Source organism: Lepidochelys kempii, chromosome 12, assembly GCF_965140265.1.
Source record: "Lepidochelys kempii isolate rLepKem1 chromosome 12, rLepKem1.hap2, whole genome shotgun sequence".
NCBI lineage: Eukaryota > Metazoa > Chordata > Testudines > Cheloniidae > Lepidochelys > Lepidochelys kempii.
Window position 1 is genome coordinate 31,118,266 of NC_133267.1, and position 16,810 is coordinate 31,135,075.

Here is a 16,810-nt window from a genome sequence, read left to right on the forward strand (position 1 = left end):
CCAATTGCGCAATGTTATTCATGGGCAAGGGAAAATTACTTCCTTTCCCCCAGGTTGAGGAGTTGATTTCCTGAAACATGAGATTTAATTACCACCACTTTATCATATGAAGCTATAAATGTTGGACCTAATTGTGATCGCTTCTTTCAAGCCAATGGGTCTCGTGCATAAGTAAGGTGATCACATCTTGGCTGTTGATATTAGTCATAAACCAGTTATAAGTCCAGCTACTGTATTTGGCCCTGTAAGCACTTGGAGTGGTGAATTCCCCACACTGACTACATGCTAGATGAAGATGTATTTCTTAGAAATGTAATTTTTTCTCTGGTACACTGAATTAGAGTGTGACTCTTATCAGTTTTTGAAGCTAATTTGATTGAGTGGCATTAAAATCTGTCATCTGGATATGAAATATAACTTAAGTCCTTTTCGTTCTTTAGCTTCATCCTTGTGTTCATAATTAACACTTACCAGGGATTCAGTTTACAAATCACAGTCCTGCCAGGCACAAAGATGTACCACTAGTCTGAGCAATGAGGAACAACATAGCAGTATGTCCTCCCTTCCCAAAGAAAACCATTCAATACTTGTCTATTCGAGAGTTTTCTCTACACACACACACTATCTTAATTTCTGCAACAGGGAAGGAAAAGTGGGTTTCAGGACTGAGTTAGCTGCAATGAGATGGCTATAGCTGCAGCTCCTCATCAGCCTAACCAAGAAGCAGAAGGAAGTTTAAATAATAAATTGTAAAGTTTCATGTCTGGTTGAGGATTTATGAAGGATGCACAGTCTGTGAAGAAGTTACTACTGAGAAAACATAACATAATGCAGCAACGTCTCTCTTGTCAAAGCATCTGTATCCAAAACCCAGTCATTTTGTTGGCTGTGATGACAGCTGTAACGGATGTTACAGCTATTTTTCATCAAACACTTGTTAGTAAATTTATAAAATCCCTAATATACCAATGCACTCATCTGGCAGGGATTTCAGCAAACTCGACTTGCGGTGGAGCACTCATTGAAAGTCATGGTAACTTACAGGTTGCTGATTTCTCATCAGCACTCAGAAGATAATTTGCAAATGTGCCATTTAGCATTATGTACTTTGTAGAAGCAGATCCCCTGAATGAGACAAACTGATAAGTCTAATAAAGAAAGTTTTCACCAACATCCATATTTCTGGGTTGTCTGTGTGTGTGGGTTCATATGTGTATGTGAAACACAACAACACAAACACACACACATATATATCAGGGCTATCAAGCGATTAAAAAAATTAATCACGATTATCGCATGATTAAAACTATTAATCATGATTAATCATGTGATTAATTGTGCTGTTAAACAATAAGAGAATACCATTTTAAAAATATTTTTGGTTGTTTTCTACATTTTCAAAAATATTGATTTCAATTACAACACAGAATACAAAGTATACACTGCTCAATTTATATTTATTTTTTATTACAAATATTTGTGCTGTAAAAACAATAGAAATAGTATTTTTCAATTCACCTCATACAAGCACTGTAATGCAATCTCTTTATCAAGGAAGTTGAACTTACATATGTAGAATTATGCACAGAAAAACGACATTCAAAAATAAAACAATGTAAAACTTTAGAGGCTACAAGTCCACTCTATCCTACTTCTTGTTCAGCCAATTGCTAAGACAAACAAGTTTTTTTACATTTGCAGGAGATAATGCTGCCCACTTCTTGTTTACAATGTCACCTGAAAGTAAGAATAGGCGTTCGCATGGCGTTGTTGTAGCTGGCATCGCAAGCTATTTGCATGCCAGATGCACTAAAGATTTGAATGTCCCTTTATGCTTCAACCACCATTCCAGAGGACATGCATCCATGCTGATGATGGGTTCTGCTCGATAACAATCCAAAGCAGCAGTACGGACCGACGCATATTCATTTTCATCATCTGAGTCAGAAGGTTGAATTTCTTTTTGTGGGGTTCGGATTCTGTAGTTTCTGCATTAGAGTGTTGCTCTTTTAAGACTTCTGAAAGCATGCTCCACAACTCGTCCCTCTCAGATTTTGGAAGGCACTTCAGATTCTTAAACCCTGGGTTGAGTGCTGTAGCTATCTTTAGAAATCTTACATTGGTACCGTCTTTGGTTTTGTAAAATTTGCAGTGAAAGTGTTCTTAAAATGAACATGTGCTGGGTCATCATCTGAGACTGCTATAACATGAAATATATGGCAGAATGCAGATAAAACAGAGTAGGAGACATACCATTCTCCCCAAGGAGTTCAGTCAAAAATTCAATTAACACATTTTTTTTTAATGAGTGTCATCAGCATGGAAGCATGTCCTCTGGAGTGGTAGCCAACACATGAAGGAGCATATGAATCTTTAACATATCTGGCACGTAAATACCTTGCAATTCTGGCTACAAAAGTGCCATGCGAATGCCTGTTCTCACTTTCTGGTGAGAAGTGGGCAACATTATCTCCCATAAATTTAAACAAACTTGTTTTCTCTTAGCAATTGGCTGAACAAGAAGTAGGACTAAGTGGACTTGTAGGCGCTAAAGTTTTACATTGTTTTGTTTTTGAGTGCAGTTATGTAACAAAAAAAATCTACATTTGTAAATTGCACTTTCATGATAAAGAGATTGCACCATGGTACATGTATAAGGTAAATTGAAAAATACTATTTCTTTTATCATTTTTACAGTGCAAATATTTGCAATAAAAATATAAGGTGAGCAGTGTACACTTTGTATTCAGTGTTATAATTTAAAAATATAGAAAAACCTCAAAAAATATTTAATAAATTTCAGTTTGTATTCTATTGCTTAACAGTGCAATTAAAACTGCAATGAATTGCTATTACTTTTTTTATCGCGATTAATTTTTGTGAGTTAATCGCATGAATTAACTACAATTAATTGGCAGCCCATATATTTATATATATGCATAATCTAGAGACATGAAGTAGAATGTTTCCAGGGTTGCTGTTAAGATCATTGATTTCTGTCTCAAGGGACAGAAGGTTGAGATAGTCTGGCAGAAGATATGAAGATGTGTATTTTGAATAAATCAAAGTAGTACGTGCTACACATATGTGGCAGCATATGCCACAAGGGAAAGGGACCAGTCGGCTGTCTCTTCCCTCCTGTCTTCTGGAAACATTATGGTTTCTGGAAAGCCACCTAAAGTCATTTCCCTGGAGATGATAGAACTTGACTTGGTGGTAACTTCGCATCTCTCAGACCACAGGACTGTGAAGGGTCTATGGCAGAATTTTCCCAGACGGGGAAACCCAAGACAGCAGGATCCTTTGATCTTATGATTCTTCCTAACATGCGTTGCTGTCTTCCACTGCATTTGACTATCCTTTTTTGTATTTATAACTTAATTTTACTGGAAATAATCTTAAAGTAACAGTACTAATGAGGTCAGCCTGAAACCTTAGTTTCTTTTTTCCTCTTCCGACATTCAGCGTGTAAGATCCTTGAGACTTCTTTTGCAGATTTTATATTTTATTTAAATAAAAGCTGTAAGAGGTCCATTTGTCAAATCACCATATGTATCCAGCATTGCTGGGAGCATAACAAAGGCTGTGTAGTACCATTGCGCAGCAGAGCCAAAAAACCATGCAAAGATATTGATAATTGATTCAATTTTATATAGGTGAAAAACTAGCTTTTCCCTCCTAGTGTGAAGGTAATGGGTTTTGTCTGTAGAAAGATAATAATCCTATGAACCACTTCTACGCTCTCTATTAGAGAATAGTACAGCTTGCACTTGAAAATAATGCCCATGTCAACTCAGCTTTTTAAACACTCATCTTAAAAAAAGTCTTTTAAGGACTAGGAAGGTTTTCCTGAGACTTCAAGTTAAGTTGGAGGAAATGAAAAAGTCACAAAGATACTGTCAATTAAAGTGTTTATCCTGATATACCTACCCTGGAAAAAGCATCTTCAAACATGAAAGCTGTTTTCTTTCCATTAAAAAGTTTTCATTACATTTGGTTTCCATAGAGACTAACATAGCTGGGTTTTTTCCCCACAACATTAAGGAATGAACATTTGGTGTGCTTTATTTCCCAACAATGTTCTTCATGAGACTCTTCGTTTATTAAAAAAATAAAATAAAAGAGAACTAAATTGAAACCTTGCAACAATATCTGTATGCGGGAGACGACTTGATTTACAAGCTTAGGTAATTTCATTTTTGTTCACACTCCTCCAATTGAAAGGCCACCACAAACAGTATTACAGCAATGAAGGAAAGAGATGGGGAATTTATCAAGCCATTTATCAAATTATTTTCACAGTCTATCAAAGTTACAAACACACTAAAGAGGAAACACAAAGAGTATGTTCAAACAGGAAAGTGTAGCAGAGCGAGCAGCAAGTCTGCAGGGTACCTTCCTACCACAACCACAGAGCAATGAGACTGCCAACACTGCAGACACTTAGGCAAACCCATTTCACCAATTTGAATGGGCTGACGTAACGACTCTCCATAAACTAAATCCCGAGCACTGTAGACATTGGATAATTATTTGATGAAGCAGGTATTTGAGAAAATGAAATATAAAAACCAATTAAGCAAAAGATAGGAGCAAGGAGGGTGAAATTCACCTCTCTACAGAAGGCCTGTGTAATGTCTATAAGTCTCACTTAAACCCTGGAAACAGGGCTTGAGTAGCACTTAAGTGCTGCAGGTCCTCTGCACAAGGGTGAATTGCATTCAGGGAGAGAAAGAAGGGAGGGTGAGAGAGAAGGGCAATGCACATGCTTCAAAGAAAACAGCTCTAAACTAAGCATCCTCAACAGCAGGTCTCAGTAGATGATGATGTTGACAAAGAAGGAAAAAGGTAAACAAAAAACAACTGAGATTGAAGGAACCAGTCTAGTAAGAAATCTTTAATTTCTAGTCAGCTTTAAAGGGTTTGAGAAGGTTGATTTTTTTTTTAACAAACCAGTTCAAGTACATGCCTTCAGATTATAAAAGTACCTGAAATTGCCTAGAATATCAGCATGCATAGCTTGTTAGTATTTACATATATTTACATAGGAAAACAAGAGAAAGATCTACAGTTATTTACAGTCTACATAGGAGAAGAGAAAGGCAGCATAATTGTATTTCCTAAAATACAGTAGTTGAATAGTCAGCACATGCATATTAAGATATATTTGCATGATAGAACGCAAATGTTTTAAGACATACCTTTTAAACTCTCTATGCTAAGGTATAGCATAATAAAGGTAATTTTTTGTTTTGTTTTGTTTCTATTCTATTTGCATCAAGTGCTTTAAAATGTTCACTAACACAGCGCAGCATTATTTATCCTGGCAATTAAAGCAACAGTACACACAATAATTTCCTACTAACTAGCAACAAGCTGCTGGTGAATGAAATATCTATTGTTTCTCATTATCCATTGACCAACATACAGGGATCTCTCCTTGTAAAGGCAGTGCCTAAGCTATCACCATTAATTATAGAAGTAATATAAATGAGACTCTACAGTATGTACTAAATGAAATATTAACAAGGCCAGTGTCTTTGAGCCTTAAAGATGCACTAACGGGGCTCGCTTTACAGCAGGCTATCTATGAAAATCACACATACATAATACAGGAGTGCTTGGCATATAGCGCTAAGCCTAGACATTAGAGGCCTGTTTACTAGATCTGTATTATTGCACAATACATTCCCTTAATTAGTTTCTGGAAGACAGTTAGTAGTTAATTTCTAATCATGATATGTCCCCATCATGACACCCTGTGGTTTTTTTCAATGCATTTTAGTGCCGAGCTGTATATATGTATATCAACAGATAAAAATCAGTCCTTATCTTTAAAACCTAAACAAACAGCTTTTTACATACTTGCCCTAAAAGGTCATTTGCTCAAAAAGCATATTGCTGTTTCGGTTTTTTTCTCTCACAGCTGAAATCATATTCAGGCTAAAATGATTCTGTACAAAATAAGAGAGGAAGCCAATTGTTGGTTTCTTCTGTACTGCGATGACATTCTTTGCAATACTGTGCATGAAAAAGGTCTTAATTCTCATTAGTAATAGTATTAAAAGGCTATATAAATATATACAGCATATACAGGAGTGTATGAATACGTACATTTATATAAAGTGTGTATATATATATATATAAAATTAACGTTAGGTACAGCAAAAACTTAGAACAGTTCAAGTCAACATAAATTATTCATTGAAACTATGTGTCAATAAATTCTTCTTCATTTCCAATTAGCTTTCAGCATTCACATATATCTGAGCATCAATGGACCCTATTCTGAATGTTTTAGTGAGAGCAGTGTGTCTGATTTTTCTTTGTGGTAAGTTACATGCGTTACTGATAAGAATTCTGACCTGTGTGTCAAATACATGTTTGCCCGTTAATATCTGGGCCTGGTTTGATTGGCTATATAGTTCAATGTGATTTCCAATATGTCCTTGGGATTCCCCTTTTGACCAATTGAATGTTTTGTGCGATGTACTCCTTGCATGGGATTATGGTACAGATTCCAAAAGCTCTGGTGATGGGAGCTTACCCAACACAATCTACCCCTGATATTGCTGCCTTTGATGCCCAAGAGTGCCGGCTCCTTGGCACTTTGCCCTGAGTGCCAATGGCCACTTTTGGGAAATGGAACAAGGAATCCACTTTTTGGATATGAATGTACCAAGGTCAACCTAAGCTTGTCCATGCCCCAAAATGGAATGAAACAAACAATGCTAGTTCTCCAACAGTAACTCTCAAATCCCAAGAATAGGGAACAATATGAAGTAGTACACTGCTGCTAAGCACTATGATACAGCAATAACAGACAGGGAGGAACAACCATCATGTCCATAGTCATCAGTGGGGTGGAATAATGATTTTATAAAATCAGGTGAAAGCAGTGCCTAGTATTTTGGAGACAAAAATTAAGCAGAGTCGATCACTGTGAAAGGCTGAGCCCTGTTAAAATGCCAAATCAGCAAGTCCTGAAGTGCTCTGCTGCTGTTTAAATGCTGGTTGTACAATGTCACATTGTTTCCCTTCAAAAAGTAGTTAAAGATCAAGGAAATAGTTTTCAGAAACAGATCATCCACTTTAGTAAGATATTTAGAAAGAGGAAGAGATACATTTTGGGAAATAGGTAACTTGCTATAAGTATCCCCGTGTGCAATTTGGCCCCTTGTAATATATGCAAAGGTGATGGAGCAGTGAACCCATCGAACATCCTCCTTTGTGCTGTTTCCTTTTCTGTCATCTACTTTTGGGATGCTCACCTGTACTTCAGCTGACAAGTTTTTCAGGAGACATGCAAATTTGTATGAGGGAGAGCATTGCTAAGCTCCCTTTTCCATTTGAGTTGGGCAAAAGACCCATCGGGTGTGCGTGAGATCAGAATAGGGCCCAGTGTTGCAAAGGATTTAGGATTTCATACTGCTGAACTGTGGAGTTTCTACAATAAAGAAAAATATGTACGTTAAACATGTCTTTTATCGGATATTTTGAAAACCTGGTTCTACATCTTTTAAGCACTTTAATAATAGTTTATAATATAGTACTTTACACTTAGTGCTTTTCATCCAAAGATCTCAAAGCACTTTACAGACATGAATTAATCCTCACAACAGCCCTGTGAGGTGGGTAAATAATATTACCCCCTGCCGCATTTTACAGCAGGGAAACTGATGTGCACACAGGTTACGTGACTTGCCCAAGTTCACACAATGAGTCAGTGTCATGGTAAGGAATACAGCCTAGGTTTCCCGGCTTTCAAGCCAGTGCTGTATTTTGCTATGGAAAAAGGGTAGGCAATCTTTGTTTGACCCAAGATGTTGGAAGTATGTAGTTTTTAAAAACAATTCATTGACATTATTAATATCATCTTGACTGTTGCATAACACAAACACCAAAGTGCCATTATCAAAATACATTTATTGCAATGGAAACATTTTCTTTTGCAAAGTTAAAACCTAGAGTGTAGTTTAAATATAACTGAATATACTGAATACCATTGAAATAATCACTCAGTCTTAATGCCTCAGCAGTAGAAAACAAATCCTCTTTTGTGAAATATTGCAGTTTTCCTACTCAGGGAATATAAAGTATTTATCTGCTATAATATATGTAAAGTGTGAAGAGGTCTTAGCGACTGTGTGTAAAGTTACCCCTTGAAACCAACTAGGAAATATTTTGCAAGTACAGAAGCCTTTATATTTTGAGCCTTTGTTGTAAAATATTTTGGGGAATTAATTGAAAAGGAATGGATCAGAGTAAATAAGCAAATCTTCTAGATTTTAGTTTAAGTATTGTACTGTCTTTTAAGAGACTACTCTGGTTGATACGGAGGGTTTCTGAGGAAAAAGAGATTGCAGCGATTTCTCTGATTTTGATGTGGTGCAATAAGACCTTTGAAAAGGTGGTAATTACAGAGCTAGTTCGGGTCAGGTTTTCTTGCTGGCTGTTGGGTATAGGTCGCACCTTGAGTGAAGTGATTCTTATTTGTCATTCAATCAGACCTGGCAGTTCAGAAGTGGCATTTTTTGATTACAGATATGGTTTCAATTTACCATATTCACCCAAGTCTCTACTTCACATTTCTCTATTGAAGAAACAACCCGGGAGTCCTGTTTGCTTATTTTACATTAATACATATATTCTCAGGCCAACAGTGTCATTTGGGGAGTGCTGTGGGTTGGAGTACTGTAAACAGAGGTAAGCAGTTCTGATATAATGATGCCATGTATGAGATTAAAACTGTACACTGCATTGTACAAGAGAGAACCATCTGAACACCACACCCACTACCCTTTGGCAGCAACAACATGTATTTCAAAGAGAAATGTATTACTTTTAATAGTATTCTTAAAAGTTTATTTTGATTGGATTTGATTTTTACCCCAAGAGGCTAATTAATCTTGTCATCTAATAAGGAGTCCTTAGTAACAAAATGTGAAATATAGCAAATAAGATCCTAGGCTGAGTTCTCTCATTTCCCACTGGCTTCCACAGCAGCTTATGCTACTCAGAAACTCTCAAGATTGGCTTCTAAAAGTGCTTCAGGACACTGGGAAATCCTAAAGACCGAATGAATTACCGATGGGGAGTAATGATTTATAATTGCTAATGTTTATAGAGACGTCTGCTGCTATGTCCATTGGTTGTTTTAGGCTATGCCCACATAGACATGTGAATCATACAAAATGAATACCAATTCATACTTACTATTTTAAACATTTTTAATGTGGTAACTAGAGAAGGGAATGGATGTATATTGAGAGGAACATGAACTAAAATCCAAGTTCTGGACATCCTTCACTTTGGGGTTACTAGAAATTCAAATCTAGATTCAAATTTTGTGACTTGAGCCCAATTTTATTATAGAACAGGAGCCAAAGCCTCTTCTTTCAAGTTGCAATCTCAAACATTACATTCCCAACCATCTGCAGCATGCTTTTGTGCAGGCAGGCAGTCTGGGTTGGCATGTATGTTTCCAGGAGCACATCATGTAGTTGGACCTAGTTTGCATGTGCAGAACCAGGGTTGTAAAGAAATGATTGGCTACATTGTCAGCTACTGATTTACCCGAGCTGAAGAAATGGCTATATGTGTATAAAATTGTAAGAGCAGTTTTAGAGTCCGCTTTAGAAAATGTGAAGTTGATCATTCGGGAGACGATCTCCCTGCATGTTGTTTTCCAACTAGGACTTATACAATAGACCTTTCCTATGGAATCAGTAATTACCCAGTGCAGAGATACCAACAGATAAACTACAAAACATTGGGTTTCCACCATCTACCAGAGTGGCTTTAAGATCCATCTTAAGTGTGTTATTCAGAGGCACGGAAAGGGCGTGAAAAGTGCCATTTATTCCATGATGTGGAATATGTGCTTATTACCTCATCTCTCCACTGCTGTATAATAAATTATTCCAATCTAGGTAGCATGTTCACAATGCAGCTGTTTTAATCTGCTGTTTTTTGCATCTCAAAAATGTTTGCTTTGCCTAATAGACCTGAGATGAATAACAAGGAAAGCTTGAATAGTTTTAAGGAAGCACTTGCCTTTTCATTTTACCAGAGCTGCTTGCTTTGAATTTGGATCTTGTCACAAATATTTTCCTCTCTTATAATTTTGAATTCACATGTTTCCAGTGACCACCTTTCAAAATGCACTATGTCAAACTTGCCGTTAGGATATTTGCATACAAACCCTTACTCTTAATTGTTCATTACATAAAATAAATCACATCTTTTTCAATCTCCATTGCTTTGCAATGTTCAGTTCTATTGGTATGCCATTAATACTGTTTAGAATGGTGCCTATTCATTTGTGGTTGATGAATATATGGGTACATTATAACTTTTGTTTCTTTTATTTATATGCTTCATTTTTAAACCTGCTTCAGAACAGGTCTCTAATTTTAGAAAATAAACATGCACTTGAAAATAGACAAATCTGAAAACTAAACATTAACTGTATACTATGTTTTCTTATCAGGAACATAAATAGTAAGTTAGAATACTAATGGGTGCATTACATATATTAATGAGGTTTTTTTACTATATACTGTCTATCAAGAACTCCGTTTATTTTACCATTAAGATACTCGATTTTCATTTTATTCAGTGCCATCAGCTACAAATTGATAGCTAGCAGTTAGCAAATAAATGCCTACAAACTCGTAGCTACTTAACATTTTTATCCCAACAAAGGATTTTGGAAGGATGGATAATTTAGATCTTTGAGGCTCAAGTATAAACAAACAGAAACTGCTTTATAAATCCCACCCTGCAGTAGTTTAAGATTGTACTGCAAATCTGACAAATGATTTGTGAAAGAGAATGATGAACCCTTATTACCAAGACACTCTTTAACTTAAGCCAAAACAAGATTCCTGGGTAATTTTATATACGCTATAAAGATTGATGGCATGGGACTAGCCTGGCAGCTTTCAAATGTTTGACTGGATCGGAAATGGCATTCAGGCATGATTAAAGATTCAGCTGGACTCCTCAGAAATTCTTTATCCTGTGTATTCATCATTCTAACTCACTACTTTTGTTACAGGTTAAAGATGGCTGACCCCCCCAGCTTTGGTGATTAGCACCACATACAACTGACAGTCTTCTGATAAAAAAAAAAAAAGTGTTTTGGTTGCCCAGACCTTCTATCATTGTTTATAAGTTTTCTTTTTAAATCACAATAGATCATGGACATTTGTGACAACTGACAAGCTCACTGTTTAAGACTTTTTTAATGGAGTTGTTAACATTAATTCTTTTATATGGTACTTTAATCTGTTTCAAATTATGTACTGACATGGCACAAACCGCTTTGGCATTGGAAGTCATTCATCGGTGATTAAAGTGCTCTTTTTAGCAGTTTAAGAATGTTTCATCTTGTATCAGCAGTATGGAATTGTTTACTAATTAGATTCCCTGACATCCTGTTTTGTCTTATGCTGATGATATGTGAACCGGAAAGCTGATGAGCAAAAAATTAAAACGTGTTATTAAACTGTCATATAATGGCTTACCATATAAAGGTATCACTTAAATGACAGTGCTGATGAAGGATAAACAATGTTTGCTGAGAAAAAAAGTGTTCTCCCAATCCGTTTAAGTATGTGTGGTTGTGTTGGCATTTTGAGGGCTCTGCATTATAAACCCCTCCTAAAGCACTTTGGGTTCCAGTTGGATTTAAAGGGATACTTTGTCCCCTCAAAGCCTTCGCACTCAGTAGGGCAGCATGGTCTAATGGCCTGAGCACAAGACAAAGAGCCAGGAACTCATTAGTTCTAATCACCTTTTTGACACTGGCTCCTTCTGTAGCTTTGGGCTAGGCCCCTGTGAGTATGTCCACACTGCAATTAAACGCCCATGGCTGGCCCATGTCGTCTGACACGGGCTATAGCTCTGTTTAATTGCGATATAGATGTCTGGGCTCCTGCCTCCCCATGGGTCCCAGAGCCCAGGCTCCAGCCCGAGCCCAAACATCTACACCATAATTAAACAGCCCCATAGCCCAAGCCAGCTGACATGAGCCGCCACGGATGTTTAAATGTAAACCTGGGGTGTGTGTCTGTTTCCCCACCTGTTGAAATGTGGTCAGTAATACTGATGTGCCTGTAGGGATGTTCTGAGCTTTAATTACTTAGTGTTAGTGCGTTGCTCTGAAGATGTCAATGCTAAATATTATTAGTTTCACCCACCACATTGTTTGCTTCTGTGGGATAAATATGATTTAACTTCCCTTCTTAAGGACAAAAAAAAAGTATTGTTCTCATGACGATAAAGCTGCTGTGCTCGTTTCTCCAGAATAGCCCACATAATGAGCACAACATTTGGAAGTAGGTGAAGTAGCACTTGACATAGTAAGAAACAATGGAAGCTTTAAATGGTAAAATATTGCAGTCTTCCAGCTTCACATCCTTTATCTTCACTTTAAATAAAGATGTCCGTGCACCAGCACTCATGTTGTGTTCACCTGGAGCTTAGCTTTGTCGGGTTTACAGGACCAGACCCTGAATTGGTATCTACCAGTTACATTATGGGATATTTGGCCCCTATTAACTACTGAAGATTTTGTTAAAAAGTGAGTTTGGTTCATCAGAAGTTAAAAAATCATAAACTACAGTAAAACTTCCATTTTATGAATGAGCTCACTTCTGATTAAATCTAGCCTGAGCTAGCTAGAAAGCTGCTTTTCAGCCACAGTATAGCAATTAGTCTTTGGCGTTAAACATACGTTTTATTTTACTCTTATGAAAAAATCCTGTGGGATAGAATACAAAAACAATAACTTTCTATGGGTGTTTTGAACCACTCTATGAAATTGGATAGAATACTTAGGCTGTGGAACTCTACAGAAAGCCTATAATTATCTGTAAATTATATTACTTTTATTGTAACTGCTATAGAACCATATTACATTGTGGTAGGTGTTATTGCTACTAGATTCTACCAAACACATTTATAAAGGCATTGTTTCCTCAAATAAATGATTTGGTTTAATAAAATCATTTTAATATTTAGCAATTTAACCTGAAAAGGCTCTTTTGTCCAGAAATAATGTTATTTTTCCTCATTGCACCAGCCAATATTGGTGGTGTCCCAACAGACCATTTCTGAGTCGTCATTCTCAGCTTATTCCCATCTTGAGAGAAGAATATGGACCCTACAAAAATGTAATGTGCCTTTCTTTGCCATGCTACATAATTTGAGAGCAAAGGAGAAACCCAACTTGAGGACAATTCAGACTCAAAGCTGCCACTGAAAGATGAGAACATTAAATATGTGGTTTGGTTGCCACTCCATCACTGGCTGATCCATTAGCAGCATTGTGAGATGCCATGGTTATAATCATTGGAACTGAGAGAAGAAAATAATTTGGAGGAAAAGAGAGTGAAGCCCATTCTTGCCCCCTATCAAATCTCATTTCAGTAACATCTATTTTCTCTTTAGTTACCTTTTCTATCATACTCGATAGCCTCTCTATTCTGATTCTTAATTTGTTGCCACATATGGCACAGGACTATGATGTACATTGATAATCATCAGATCCTGGATAAACTGTATTGGTTTTAAATTAGAGCTGCGCACAAGGTGTTTTGCAATGAGCTCCATCCTATTATTCCTAATTATAGCTGGCAAAGCAAAGTGGTTTCTTGCCCTCTTTACAGCTTTTCTGACACAGCTTTGCCAATCCTGATGATGCAATATCCCACCACAGGCACGCACGCACTCTCTAAAAAGTTATGGCCTCAACTGTTAATCCCTCCGCTTTCCATCAGAAAAATTCAAAGCGATCAATTTTCCTCATTGGAGCTTAGATTTTTGAATAATAATAAAAAAAGCTGCCTCCACAGCTCTAATCTATTTGTTATATTTCTTAGTGATTTATAAGACGCTAGAAGTAGGTCTTAGAAGAATGGCAAAACTGCTGGATAGCATTGAATCTCTGCAAATTAAGAACTACACTCTCTGTGCGCAGTAGATAAACATTCTCACACAGCAGTGGTGACAGCTGCCACAGTAAAATTGTTGACCAAAGATATATGGACAGTTTGGGCACAGATCCCATTAGCACTTTACATGATAGGCCTTAATTGGAATGTCCGGGTTAATATTGTACAAGAGATTTTAAAGATATAAAATACGTCAGTCTGGATTGCTTATCAAAACTAGGAAGTGGTGGATATTAAGTAGTTTGGTAAGTAGGGTTTTTTTTTGTTCCAAAGGAAAATCAGGAAGGTTTTACATGGTGTGTGTGTTGCTTTTAAATTTTTGTGTTTGTTTCACATAATCCCAGCTGGCCAGATCCTGAAGTTCTATTCAGGCAAGATTCTCACTGAAGTTGCAGAACGTTTTGTCTGAGTAAAGATGGCATAGACCTTGGACCCCTGTATTTTGAGTTTGCTTTAAGAGGTGCAAAAAAAGAAACAAGGTCACCAAGGTGTATTCAAATTGGCTTCCAGATAGTAATGTAGTGTCTTTAACACTACCATCCAATACCCTTAACACTGTCATGCTGTGAGTTACCTGTCAGTTGCAATGCTTTTTATGGGTATTTTAATAAGACACATGGCTTCATAGGACCACAGTCAAAATTAGAACTATAATATGTTTTTTTGTTTGTTTCTTTTTTTCAATTCTAGCAACAAGGAGCTGCCACAACTGTCTACTGTGCCACCGCTCCAGAGCTGGAGGGCCTGGGAGGAATGTACTTCAACAACTGCTGTCGCTGTTTGCCATCACAAGAGGCCCAGAATGAAGTGATGGCTGCAGCCTTGTGGGAGCTAAGCGAGAGACTGATCCAAGAACGAATTGGCAGGCAGTCCAAATAACAGGGAGCTTCTGCAAGGATCAAAACACACAGAGTATGTGCACACTAGAAAACTGCCAACTCTGGAGCCTTTCCAATCTTATCATCTCAAGGGTTTCCATATACCTCAGATACAGATTAGCTTGTGTTAAATGAAATAATATCAGTCAGAACATAGTGAAAAATGCTAAGTACTAATGGGAAGTGGGGAATACTGTGAGTTAAAGGGACAGTATCGCTTTCTGGGGTTTAGTTAGTCTTGGTTCTCTTTCTTTTGGTTATAGCCCGTTCAAAGCATAATTCAAGGAGGCATCTTTTGAGTTATTTTAGAAGAGCAATGCAGAGTATATTTTTTGATGCTTTGATTAATGGCTACATGAATAGCCCCAAAATAACATGGGATTTCCTCTATATTGTGGTAATTATTTGCTGTTAGGCCTTATGCACTGATCAGGAGATGATAGCGCTGCTTATTTTTTTCCCTACTAAGTTTTTATTGGGTGTGGCAAATAAAAACAAAATTAATAGTAATAAAGAACGCAAGCTTCCCTGCCCTTGGCTGCTGGCTGCAAATATAACTGTGCTGTCTAGAAAAGGAAGGTGCAAAAAGACATTTGAACAGAAATGGTAAAATCAGATTTACTCCATTGCTAATTATTAAATATGCAGGTTTTCCTTAAAAGATTATAATAAAAGGTATGTTGCAAACCATTCCCTAAATATTGTTGCTTTAGGAAAAGATGATGTTGTCTCCTTAAGAACACACAGGGTGTAATCAGGGGTTTAAAAGTTGTTCCTTCCATTTCTTGGTTCACAGTTTTAAAGAGTTTGTTTTGTTGTCTTTCAAGGTTCACAGTTCTCCTGATACTGCATCCTGTTCAAAGTTTTTTTTTCTTTCAATTTAAATTTAGTAAAAGAACATGCTTGAATATTGTCACCTGAAGAGAAAGTTTGTCTTGTTTCTGAAAATGTTTTAGTTCCATTTTTTTAGAAAAGAAAACTTGAGGAAAAATAAAGAGCTTCTTGTCGATGCCATGAAAACGCTGTTTTTTTTCTTGTTTCTTTCTGAGTTCATATTTTGTTTTTTGTGCTTTGTAGCTGTCTTCATGCCAAAAAGTTGTCTTAAGCCATCAGCATTCCAGCATCATTTTTCTATAAACAAAACAGAAATAAAGATTGTAAATAGAACCTTAGTTCACTCCATTATTACTCATGTTATTGATAATTGTTCTCTCTTCTATGAGTTTCCTCCTCTAGATTCATGAAGTGGCTTAGGTTTGATTAGCTGGTGGATGGGTGTTAAAACCTAACAGCACACTAAATAAATAGCCTAGTCCCTTTCCATCATACTAAATGCCCATTTTAATCATAATAACAATAATAATAATACACTTTGTTTTGAGTGCTTTTATTTTCAGCTTGTGTGTAATCCAGTCCAGAATATAGAAGACTAAAATGTTGCAGCACTGCACAAGGGCTAGAGAGGGCATTAGAGGTGCTCCCCCTTTTTGTGCCCACATACAGGCACTGATTACATTCCCTGAGAACAAGCCTAGCACCAGCTGTAGACATGGGGAGCTGAAGATGGGGGTATTGCCCGCCTTCTACACCAGCTAGGAGAGCAGGCCCCATATGGGGGAACCAGATGGTACACCTTTTCAAAGGGTGTGGCAGCAACCACACTCTCCCAGTGGTATTTTGACCAGCTCAGGTTCATCCCCAGACCAGTTCTCCAGCCCCCATATCATTCCCTTCCTTCATTTCCCAGACTAGTCCCAGAAGAACTGATGGTTTTCTTGCCTGACACTTTGTTGTTTCTCTACCTATGTCATGATCATTCCCAAAAGGGCCATGCACAGTATAGGAACTCCATATTGAGGTCATGCAGTATTTATAAACCCTGCATAATCCACAAAGTACATGGAAACGGCTTTCAGTAAGTAAATAATTTTACCCCTTCCCCACAAACTATTTGAAGGTATCAGTCCTCAT

At 37.1% G+C, this 16,810-nt stretch overlaps 2 protein-coding genes across 5 annotated transcripts in view; one reads left to right on the plus strand and one right to left on the minus strand.

Annotated features, from left to right (window-relative positions):
• WWOX (WW domain containing oxidoreductase) overlaps positions 1 to 15,934 on the plus strand; it is a 695,463-nt gene extending 679,529 nt beyond the window's left edge. For 2 of the 4 annotated variants that reach the window (XM_073307992.1, XM_073307996.1), the window contains exon 10: positions 14,652 to 14,856. In XM_073307992.1, coding sequence (XP_073164093.1) covers positions 14,652 to 14,767 — 116 coding nt within the window. In that variant the 3' untranslated portion in view covers positions 14,768 to 14,856. Of the gene's footprint in view, positions 1 to 14,651 lie in introns of all 4 variants that reach the window. The other 2 variants (XM_073307993.1, XM_073307994.1) reach the window with 2 other exon arrangements.
• MAF (MAF bZIP transcription factor) overlaps positions 7,468 to 16,810 on the minus strand; it is a 240,586-nt gene continuing 231,243 nt past the window's right edge. The window contains exon 3 of the mRNA XM_073308011.1: positions 7,468 to 15,970. The gene's annotated coding sequence lies outside the window, so the exon portion shown is untranslated. The remainder of the gene's footprint in view (positions 15,971 to 16,810) is intronic.